Below are 12748 nucleotides of genomic sequence, written 5' to 3'. Positions count from 1 at the left end.
ATCAGTGAATCAGAAAAAAAGGGAATAAATCAGAATTCTTACTAAAATGAATCAGAATTCTTACTCAGAACCAGTAAAATGTATATATATATATATATATATATATATATATATATATATATATATATATATATATTTTTTTTTTTTTTTTTTTTTTTTTTTTTTTTTCTTACTGAAACAAATTAATTTCTTGAATTAATGTTTTTTTTTTTTTTTTATTCGGTTCTTTTTAATGAAATAAAAAAAAAAAATATATATATATAACTGTTATGAAAAAAGCACCAGCACTTTCTACTGGACTTAATTGCGGGAAGAAATAAAGCCAAATGAATTCATAACATACCTGAAGTGTAAATTATAACAGCATGCATAGATCAATTCTTTCTTTAAATCCAGACGAGGAGCTTATTATATTTTTATTTACACCAGCTTTTGTTACAATTACGAAGATGCTTTATTTTGGGCCACAGAAATCTGAGTTTTACTAGAAAGAGGTAACCAAACTGTGAGACCTGAACAGATTTCGCAACATCCAAGGCTTGTGTCAAATAGTTTGATATGTTTGAGGTGTTTTGACATCCTCAAGCCCTTTCTTAAGGAAACCTCACTTTAAAAGACAGCTACTTGTGTGATTTTTGGATATGTGCATGTGTAGGTGCCAGTACGTGTGTCTCTATAGCTGAATGTGTTAAACCAGAAAAAAAGAGGCTGGAGGAAAGGTCACCTCCACAAGACACACACACACACACACACACACATGCTCCAACACTGTCACTGCATCTGAAAAGGTCAAGAGTGTTTCCTGTAGTGCACATACACACACTTTTTTCCTCAGGCAGCATGGGCCACAACACACCCTTAATACTTTGAAATGGCCGAAGTTTTAATACACAATAAGTAGAATTAAATGCACAAACAAAACATCATGCAGCATATACAATTGCCATCTTTCCCCATGTGGTTCTCTCATTTTTATAAGATACAGCCATTATAAGAGGCAGAACACAATTTCGAGCCCACCACTGTCCACAGGGATTGGTGGACACACACATATCCTGTCTGCTGCGAGCCAAATCATGATTGATGAAGTCGGCATTAGGGTAACATTATAAGGGACAGTGGCCAGGCCTGTCCTCCGTGACATCATTCAAGTCAGCAGTAGATTACATTAGTATCGAGCAGTTCACTACATCACGACCTTCACAGCACACAGAGGCCTGCATAGGACCAGGATGCTGTTTCATTCGGACGAATCAGTGTGATCTCAGGGGAACAGACAGAAGGAAATGGATTACAGATTAAATACTAGATTATGAATTTAAAATTCTGCAGATTCTGTTTAGACATTACGTCAGTTGATGTAATATAGTTAGCAAAGCAATATGACATTAGTAAGTCTACACTGGACTACATGTCTCCCACATTTTCTGAATCAATGCATTGTTTTTTAATAATTTTTTGATATGCAGTTTATTTGCATAATGTCAAAAATGAATCAGAACAGAGAATAGACAGAATAGAGAGATGGTTGGGAGAGGATCTGAGCTGAGAAACGCTCACTAAAGTCCACTATTGTATCTACAAACTTTGTGAATGACAGAATCCTGTACGTGCAGATTCTGTTCAGGCCATGTGATGAAGAGGGTTGTTGTGTTTAGGTAGCGAGTTCTACTTACCATCCTGTTGATCCTGACGAAGTCCTCAGGTTTCTTTGCCCAGGCTGGTAGTTCTACATCACAAACAGGGACACCGTCATCCCTGTCACCCAGACAGTAGCCATTATTGTTCACAAACATCTCCGGCAGGTAGTAGAACTCAGGAATCAACTCCTATGAAGTGACGAGAAAGAGGACAGGAGGCAATAAAGATTAAGGAAACGGAGTTGATATGCACATGCAAAAATACCAATGCTTTCAACATTGCATGTTTTGAAGTTCAATTAATCAAAATGTTGGCAATGTTTCAGGCGGCCATGGAAAACGACCCCAGGAGACCAGTGAAGGACCATCAGAGAACATTTAAAAACACTCAGAGAGTGTGGGAATGCGGCGAACGCACGGAGATGGGGGAGGGTGAAAATACAAAGGAAACATGAGAGATGACAGAAAACTTTATTAATGTTTGAAGTGAGCTGATGGATGAATCTGCTGAATTCGTTGAAGTACATGAAGCAGGTCTGGTTTTGTTGTGCCCAGAGGCAAAATTCTGATTTTGGTTCAGTAACCATGATTTGAAATGATAGAGGAGAGCATTATGCTTTAAAGATTTTTTTTAAATGATAAGATGATAAGAAAACTTGAAAGATTTTGTAAATGATTATACACATTAAATCAACTGGATTGTCTATAAATGGATTGGATAGAAAAAACTACAAATATGATTATGGATTATTGCGGATGGTTTTAACCCATAGTTGTGCGTCTATAAGTTTAAATGCACGAATACTATAAAATCTTTAATAGTTATAATGATATGATGGCATTATTCATTTTTTGCTCAATATTTTTTTTACATGCTCCCCTGACACTGTTTATCTCTTATCGGTTAAACCTGCCACATTCCCAATTCTTCTCCATTCTCACTGCCATATCAGTGCAAATTACCCATAATTCCCTGTGAGAGACGCCTCTGTACATTGGGGCATGTGCACATGAGGAATGTGACCTCCTCCCCGTTTAGTGTCACTCAAAAGCTCTTGCCTTTGAAGAACTTTTAAAACCATTTAGAATCGTTTAAGACCTCATTCTGCCTGCACACATCTGAACCTGAAAGGTTGAATGTTTTCTCCCCAGTGTTGCTGTTTTGGATTCAAGTTGCTGTTATACAGATTCCTTCTGAAACGAGCTGTTTAACCACGTCCCCTTGGTGTCAACTATAACAGAGTTCTTTAAAGTGCCATAAAACAGAGGACTTTCACATGCAGGGTCACAAGAAACAGTATGCCTACAATAAAACACAGCATGCTGTTGCTGTAGGGTCAGTATTTAAAAATACACTCTCTTTTATGAGCGTTAAACCTCAATATTTCAATAATCCTTCAGAATGTCTCAGATTTCTATCACAGCAGACAGCTCTGAAATGCTAACCTCATGTCTATGTTGTAGACCACCAAAAAACTGTCTTCACAAGAAGATTTAAAGCTCAACTGTATGTCATCACTGAAAATTCACTAACACAGTCACAATTATTGTCAATATTTATTATCATGTTAATCTATCATGATTCATTTTACAGCAGTAGCTGTTCTAAAATGTAATAATTTTAAATTAAATTAAAAATGAGATTTACAAAACAAGACAGAAGGGTCAGGGGGTATTTAAATAAATATATACTACCAGTCAAAAGTTATAAGTTATAAACGGTAAGATGTTTTTATGTTTTTTAAAGGAGTCTCTTCTGCTCAGCAAGTTATCCAAAATACAGCAAAAACTATAAAATTCAGAAACATTTGTATTATTTAAAACAACTGTTTTCTATTTGAATATATATATATATATATAAATGTTAATTAATCTATTATAAATAATTTCAGGTGCTTTTGTAATAATTATATTTTTTAAGAATTTAATAAGAGAATTATTAATTCTGCTTCTTATATGAAACCATGCTAACTGATTGTGCATGTCCCTAATACTTGTTAGAAAAGAACAAGGACAAGCCAAGAAGCTTTATTTTGTGCAATCTGTAATCTGTTTAAATTATTCTCTGTAGTTGCAGCCCAAATGATGGAACAATAGTCCAGATGACACAAAACTACTGATTCCACCAAAGTTTTCCATTTGCGAATCGATATGCATTTCCTGCAATAGCGAACTACAACCTAACTCGTGCCCATTTTATTCAATATTAGTTTTATCTGAGCGTTCCAGGTCAACCTGGGTTCCACAATCACGCTGAGCAATTTGGCCTCAGCCACTTGTTCAATGATCAAACCACCAAATGACAAGTTCAGAGCAAGGGAATCTTTTAAAAGATGATTAGTTTTAGTTCATTGTTTAATACATTATTAAGTCTGGTAGAGTCATAATCAGACACAAAAATAGTCAAGTCATCTGCATATAGGGCAATAGTGGCACACCCCAAAACAAAAGACAGATCAGTAATGAAAATAGAAAATAACAGTGGTCCGAGGCAGCTCCCTTGAGGCACCCCACAACACAGAACCTTTGTCTTGGAATAACTACCATTAAACAGTACATTAAACTCCCTATTAGTAAGATAGCTATAAATCCATTGGATTGCACACTTTTCAAATCCATAACAACTTAATTTTTCAATAATAGATCATAATCAATTAAATCAAATGCTGCACTCAGATCTAAAATTACAGTACCAACTAACTTTCTATCGTCAATTTCATGCAACTAATCATCCGTCATCTGAAATAAGGCTGTCATTGTAGAGTGTCCTTTCTTATAAGCAAGTTGATAAAGTGAATTTAACCCATTTTTAGAGAAATACAAATTAATTTGATCATAGACTATTTTCTCCGTAATCTTACTCAAAATTGGCAGGATATTTATAGGTCTGCAATTTTCCCAGAGAAATGTTCCCTTTTGTTTTTAGGAAGAGGCACAATTTTAGCTTTTTCCAGTTAGCAGGAAAAACACATTTTTCTAAACTTAAATTAATAATATAACATATAGGCATAGTAATCACATCAGCAACCATCTTTAATAGCTTGACATCCAGTTCATCAACACCAGAAGGTTTATCTTTCACTAACTTTAATATGTTTTCTGCTATAGTAAGACTTACTCTGTCAAATTTAAATGTACATGATTTATTAAGCATGATTGTATCTTTACTTGTCTTAAAAGATAAATCAGGGTATTCCTGTGAAATCCTATCTTTTTGTAAATTCTGGACTTTCTTTGTACAGTAATGTCTTACCTAAAGACCGCAAACTTTTGAATGGTATTGTGTATAATGTTACAAAATCTATTTCAGATGAATGAAAATCTTTGGATCTTTTTATTCATCAAAGAATCCTAAACACATGTACCGTTTTAAATATTGATAAAAATAATTAATACTAAAATGTTTCTTGAACAGCAAATCAGCATATTAAAATGATTTCCGGAGGATCCTGTGACAATGAAAACTGGAGTAATGATGCTGGAAATTTTGCTTATACTCTAAAATATATTCAAATAGAAAACAGTTATTTTAAATAGCAAAAACATTTCAAAATTTTACTGCTTTTGCTTGGTGAGCAGAAGAGACTTCTTTAAAAAACAAAAAACAAACAAAAAAAAAACATTATTTAAAATTAAATCCAGTATTGATTACAAGCAATCAACGTTTTACATTCATGCAAAATTAAAGCAGATTCATTATCATTACACAACAACTCATTCTCAACTGAAGTATCTTGACGGCACCGTAGTGACTCCAAAATTAAAGCCAAACACAACCTCAAGGGTGACAATCAAAACTGGACAGAGCTCCATCTTTATTCTCACAGGAGGTTTGGTTTATAAAGTTTGCAGACAGTTACTCAGTCGCGAACAGTCTGGGCAGCTAGCGTCATGATCCACGTCCTCTAGACTGCTCTGCTCGTGAGCCAATAATTCCTCTACAGCCTCATAATGGGCTGACAAGTCAATCACACTCAGACTCTTCAGCTTTACACCGTTCGCCCTAATGACACCCTCCTGGAGAGCTGTCACCGGGCACGACTGCCTCATCCCACTCCTTCAGACAGAGCACCGCCAACAGATTATTGAGAAACTGGTGACGACTGGAGGGAAAGTTACTCTTTCGCTCTTAGCAGGAGGCCAGAGTTCTGAGCTGATCACTTGCTCAATGTCGAGACAATACTTAAAAGCATATTCTGATACCATGAAAATGATAAAAACATCATCAGATTGGCATTAAAAAATATCTAGCTAAAATACCTATTGACAGATTTGTACATATACATAGACTTACAACAGAAATAGATCAATGATGCCGCATAATGACCTTTATAAGACAAGGCCAGTGCTGAGGCAGTGGTCTGGAAAGACCAAAAGGCCAGTGAACTTTGATTTGCTCTTTTAATGTTGTTATTCAGCTGTTTCCTGCTGCGTGGGATCATTACAGAGAGAATTGTGGGTAATGAGTAAGTGTAGGGTGAAATGATGCAGAATGAACTGAAGGCCACTGCGACATTACTAAAGGACAATTTATATATATTAACTTTTTATACTTCCATGTTCTTTAGTGTGTGTGTGTGTGTGTGTGTGCACCTGGACATAAACAAATAAAAAATATCTAAATAAAATAAAATAAAAATAAAATCACTAAATATCGTAATATTTTCTCATCTATTATATTATATATTTATATATTAAATAAATATCTTAATATTTTTCTTATCTATTTTCCATTTTGTATTAGGTAAAAAGTCAAACATTTTCAAATATATCTATATATATATATAATAAAATTAGATTATAATCATTACATATATATATATATATATATATATATATATATATATATATATATATATATATATATATATATATATATATATATATATATATTATGTGTTTGTGATAATTTAGTGATCTTGATAGTTAGGCTGTTAAAACTAATACTCATACAAAGCTAGTCTTTTTTGATAAAATTCATGATGCTCATCCATAATAAAAATCACCTCATGCTCCACAAGAAAAGACAAAAAAATCCCTATTTTCGGTCCTAAGAGATTGGTGACCATTAAATGTGTTTAACATGATCCACACAGACACCACAGTGGTTCCGAGAGGCCTGTATTTGCTAACATATCGAGCATTTCCCTGTACAGCCACTCGCTTGCCGTGCATATCGCATGCACCTCGTGTTGTTGGATGCTGTTCCCCAGCCCGGGGTAGTAAAAAGCCCTGCCTTTACATAAAAGACTACATTTTAAATAGCTTTTGTCATTAATGCTTTATTAATTGCCTGGGGAAGCTAACCCGTCACCGAGTGTGCTGGAAAAGTATGACACTTTTAGGTCAGCTTGAGTGCGCTTGCTGCGCCGCAGAGAGGCTGAAATGGAATGAAGGCAACGGGGAGCAACCATTAACCATTGATGAAGTGATACCTCTCTGAAATATGTGCATGCTGAACGATGTTTTATTTTAAATTTTTATGAAAATCTTAATTTCACAAAAATAACCCACACCTAAAAACAGAAGAAAATGGGTGTTGATTCAGCTCGGAAGCTACATGAACTAAATGTTGTTGCAAATCAAAACAATGCAATCCTGTTCGTTTCTTGGGAACTGGATGATACCAATTTTAGTTAAATGATTGGACTGAAAAGAGGCAAACTGTTTATTCGATTCCTCACAGTTGCAGATAGTAATGTTGCACCTATATCATCATAACAGCCAGGCACTAATCACTACTTCACCATTTAGACATTACAATGTGCAAAAACATAATATCTGATTACCTTCACATCTGCAGTATCACGCTGGCAGTGCCTCCACGAGCGGGCGATGCCGGAGAAAGTGCGGTTTGGGTGATCAAACTTGTTGCCATTGGCGTTCAGGAAGAATGTAGTGAAAGGCTCCTGCAATTGAGTAGACAAAAAACAACACTGTCACTTTTATTGACCCAAATAAGCTCAAAAACATCTTTCCAAATGTGTGAAAATACCCGTAGATGTATCACATGATTCTGACTGCTAATTAGGCGCTTGTTTAGACAAATCTACACCGTTTTGTGAAGCACTAATGCTATTCGGTGCACAAAACATCAGTTGAATAAAAAAGTAAATTCATCTACATTCATTTCTATGGTAATTGGATTCCATCCCGTGATGGAGTCCTTCTCCGCAGCTCTGGGAAATGTTCCGGTTGCACAAACATCTCAATGTAGGGACTCATCTGTCAGATTATGAAGAGTTTGTGGAAGGTTTTTTTTTTTGTCCTCTCATTTTCTGTAACAGTGCCCGAGGCGGAGTTAATTATATGGCCTGTTGGCTGAGGAGCTCAGCTCCAGCTCTAATTGGCAGATTCAGGGTCATCAGTCTGAGCTGGCAGTACGAGGAGTTGACATGGAGATGCTGGATCAGCCAGAGGAAAAGATGATGGTGTCTACAGTCTCAGTCAAGCCTGGTGTGAGAGCTGCCAAGGGGAACCTTCCAAATCATCACCACCGACGCCAATTACAAAGTTTTCATTATGTGTTTTCATTTTTTTCTCGCAAGATTAATAGGCAGATTCCTCATTAAAAGAGGTCTTTTAAAATAATGAGCTTTAATGGCTTTTCAATCAAATCACATGCACAAATTGCTTTGTAAACAAACTACACTTGGTTTAGATTGCATACATCATACAATCTGACACGAAAACAAGCATGCAGATGTAATCCAAACACTCTGCATGCTCTGGCATGAAACCTTTATGCAGTGAAAAAATCTAATTATGTAATAAAACACAACAGTGCATTGTTTATCACTGTAGACTAGTAAAACAGCCATATGATGTAACAAATGTGGAAAAAACGAAAGCATCAGGAGATACTCAAACCCAATCTCCTCTCAACCTTAAGAACAACTTCATTTTCTGTGGTGATCTGTTTTTTTGTGTGTGTGTCTACCAGTCCATTTGTCTCAGATCAGCGCTTGGAGACTCAGGGCAAGTGAGGACATTAGCAGGAGACAGTGATGGACATGTTTCCCAGTGCTCCGCGTGCTGTCTAAGAGGCATAAAGCTGTCACATACCAGCCTGTAAATCATTACGCAGAGGTTTTTGACTTCTTTTTCACATATGCCTGTTTACCAGCGTGTGAAATCCACTCACCGGCTCTCTGTAGCGGAACATCAAGCTCGTGGATTGAGATGTAGGGGTTGATTCACAGGACGCGCTAACGTGCGCTTTGACTGACGGTGATTTGATCCACTAACTGGGTTCGGGGTTATCGTATTGGACCATTTTATGCATACATAGACTCTTGACAGCATCATTTCCAATGTACAGCCATGATACATTTTGAAGAATATTAGATTTTAGGATAGATTTTGCATGGTATAACATAAATATAAAAGATATAAAAGTGACATATCATGAAATTCTGACTTTTTTAATGTTTAAGTGCTATAATCAAGTCCTGGTGCATCTATCAACCCAAATGACGTGAAAAACAACAACCCAGTAAATATTTTTGGTAATATTTTCTCTGCAAATATGTAAAAAAAACTAGCCGTTCAGATGCAATAAGACATGAAAGAGAACTTAGTTTAGTACTCACATGCCGTGTGATAGCCTTTGGATGCATGCTTTGGATGTGTGTGCTCAGAAAACCATTTATCAGAAGTTAAAACTTATTGTAATATGCATAGCTAAGGGCTTCATTTGGATAACTTTAAATGCAATTTTCTCAATATTTTGATTTTTTTGCACACTCAGATTCCAGATTTTCAAATAGTTGTATCTTGGCTAAATATTGTCCTATCCTAACAACCATACATCAGTGGAAAGCTTATGTCCACAAACGTATGTATTCAGCTTTCAGGTGAAAAAAATTGACTCTTTTGACTGGTTTTGTGGTCCTTGGTCACATATTGAGACTTATATTACACCTGAGACTTTTATTACATATTGTAAAAAAGGGCATAGGTCTCCTTTAATGTACAACAAATGTAATACAAATCTTCAAATCCAATAAAAGGGGTATTTGCATTGTAATCATTAGAATATTCAGGGTGACATAATTACACTTCCTCTCGTTGAAAACGGACTTGCATGATATGATTAAACATTCATAGAGGCCATAATACGAGCCAGAAGCAGCTCAGCTCAGTTAACTATCCAGTAAAACTAGGAACTTCCCAGATGTTGAAGATATCAAATTCCTTGCATCCATCCAATCAACGAGACTTACGATTCGGACAAGCCAGTGGAGGGTGGAGGCTGCAGTGGAATAGTGGGTTGTGTAGTGGCAGGGTGGAGTTTCCTCATCCCATGATTCATAGCGGTCGGCGTAGAATACAGCACGCTTTGGGTTCAGCGCTCCGATTGGCTGAGGAAATACACAGACAGGAAAAAAAATCAGGAAGTTTGTTCATCTTGACGTGCATTTTGCTTTTTTTTTTTTTTGCTCTGTGCAATCTATTTAAGAAATACATTTTCATTTTTCGCAATCTACTGATTCATTTTAATTGCACAAGAATGACAACAAACCATTCCACACAAACTGTTATGCTGACAGAAGCCATGTTGTTCTCATTCCGTGCGCTTTCTATACACGAACGATAACCATCCGTCACATAAAAAAGACTTATAGCGCACATTACATCCGTGGAGCTGAGAGCTTTGCGTGCATGAGTGTGTGCGTGTGTGTATTTTCATGAATGTTTGATGGAGAAGGCTGAGCAGAACTCCTTACGGAGAAACTAGATGATTTTTCTTGAGGTTTGTCTGTCACGCAGTATTACTATCCCATGTAATCTTTGTTTGAGGTCCTCTTAGCCTGGGCCTGTTGGTGCACTGAATTTAGAAATGCAGGACATATAAACAAGTACACATAACACAGTAAGCTTGAATGTTTCAGCATGGAGTCCCAGACTGAAAAGATCAAGTTCAAACGAATGATTTGTTTACAGATCGAAAACATTATTATTTCTATTAGATACTTTCCAGTCACACTTTATTTCAAGGTCCATTTCTTGCATATAAAGCATTAACTACAACTTTGCCTCAATGAGCTCCTAATTTGCTGCTTATTAATAGCTAGTAAGGTAGTTTTTGCATATGATTAGGGCTACAGAATATAGTGATGCAGAATATGGGCTTTATACTATTAAACAACTGCTAATAAGAAACTAGTTAACAGTGAAAATTAGTCCCTATACTAAATTTAATTTTTTTTGAGAGAATACTTTATTCAAGTAGTAATATTTTAATACAGAGGAATGTTTCTTGTTCGCCTGTAAAATCCATCTGTACATGAAATATCTGCCCACATGTCTTTGTTTCTATGTGTTTCTATGTGTGTACGGCAATCTGAAAGGCCACGGCTAAAGACAGTGAGTAATCTAGCCTGGCTTAACCCTGTCTGACCTGATTTACACCCTGTACGTCCACACACTGCTCTCCCTTGACCATCTTCTGCTGTTAAACCACTCTAGAAAATCCTGCACAATGTCTAGAGTAAACATTCACACTGGCATTCGGAGCCCTGGAATTCGCTCTCCCTCTCGTTCACACACATACGGATGTTGATAAACCTGTCATCATACAACATAAACAATTTGTAACAGCCTCTCTTCTCTAAATCCAGTAATGGCTGAAAGTCAAACTTAGACAGTGGATGTATCCAACTACATCATAAGGGCTATTCGGACTGGAATTGCTTCTCTGGGTAACATCTGTAAAAGAACATCTGCATGGCTCCCCAATGATAAAAACAACTTTACATCTGCTTACTGCATGTAAACACACAAAATATCAGCCCTATAGCAGTTAGCAGCAGTCCACACATACACACACACAAACACACACACATAAATATATGCCTACTTACCTACCTATGAGCTATTGTCACTTTTATGTACACCTACTGTACATGTACCCTTTAATGAAATAATAAAACCTGTTTGCATTGTTAAACTCTCAGATAAACATAATTTACTATTTTTAATCTATTTTCCCCCCTCATGAAGACCACAGGCTGGTCCCCACAATGTCAAAAAAAGCAGGTTTTACTATCCTTTTGAGGACATTTGGTCCCCACAACACACACACACAACACACACGCGCGCACACACACACACACACACACACACACACACACTTTCTAACATCTAGTGCCCTTAGAAAACAACATTTCATAATTATAAGCATTACTATTAATGACCAAAATATTTTATTTTTCCACTGACGATATTAGCTCTTGCACCAGATCTTCTTGCAAATGAAGACTGACCCAGTAAAACATTTCTTTATATTAGCTCGTGAAGGCCAGTCGAGCTTTTCAGACTACCAATTGTTAAGAGAATAACCAGTCATCACTCAATTAAGAAACTTTTAGATTGCAACAAATTGGCCTCCTTAGCCTTTCAATCAAGAGGCGACGCAGGTACATGGGCAGTCAATATTAATATACTACGTGTTATTGATGAGGAGGACAGCGCCGACCCTAGAGGGAGATCAATACTCCCCGAGATCTCGAGTGTGTGCGTGGGAGAGCGTTTGGTTGTTTGGAGCAGTGTGGGAAATTTGTCTAGACTCAAAGCATGGCATAAATAACAGAGCAATGTCATAACAAATAACTCTAAGAGTCCAGCTATATCTGGCGTTTTTTGAATAGAAAGGAAACAACACTACATGGTTTAATGCAGAGTATAATGACCACAAACAAATTCGTCATTTGCTGTTTTTTCCAGTAAGATCTGAGCCTACTTGGATCACTCATTGGCAAAGTAACTTCCAACCCGTTCCTCAACCCTGCTGCCTTTCATTCCCCTCCTTTTTAATGACCATCCACGCCGATGTTAGCACGGTTGGGGCGAATGAAAGAGAAGTTTATGGAGATCTGCTGAGATTTATGAGCTGATAATGACCTGCCATGTGACGTCTAGGGCTGACTGTGATTGGGTGAGCAGCCACAGGAAGTCTAGCACACTGTAAAAACCTTCTGAGTGGGACCGGTGCTGGCTGCAAGATGAGTCCATCTCATAGCAGCAAAAAGACCCACTTAACCGAGAAAATATAGTGCTTGGCATGACATGGAGTGTTTGCCCGGTTCAGCAAAGCAGCTGTGGAA

The 12748-nt window shown here is 36.8% G+C and overlaps 1 protein-coding gene across 13 annotated transcripts in view; it reads right to left on the bottom strand.

Annotated features, from left to right (window-relative positions):
* The window catches only part of LOC113114781 (neurobeachin), a 246747-nt gene that overhangs the window by 22439 nt on the left and 211560 nt on the right, over positions 1-12748 (bottom strand). For all 13 annotated transcript variants that reach the window (XM_026281781.1, XM_026281784.1, XM_026281783.1 and 10 more), the window contains 3 exons: positions 9866-10003; positions 7430-7549; positions 1677-1829 (listed from right to left, as the gene is read on the bottom strand). In XM_026281781.1, coding sequence (XP_026137566.1) covers positions 1677-1829; positions 7430-7549; positions 9866-10003 — 411 coding nt within the window. The remainder of the gene's footprint in view (positions 1-1676; positions 1830-7429; positions 7550-9865; positions 10004-12748) is intronic.

The sequence above is a fragment of the Carassius auratus genome, chromosome 15 (genome assembly GCF_003368295.1).
Source record: "Carassius auratus strain Wakin chromosome 15, ASM336829v1, whole genome shotgun sequence".
Taxonomy (NCBI): domain Eukaryota; kingdom Metazoa; phylum Chordata; class Actinopteri; order Cypriniformes; family Cyprinidae; genus Carassius; species Carassius auratus.
This window is presented reverse-complemented; position numbering and strand designations above follow the sequence as displayed.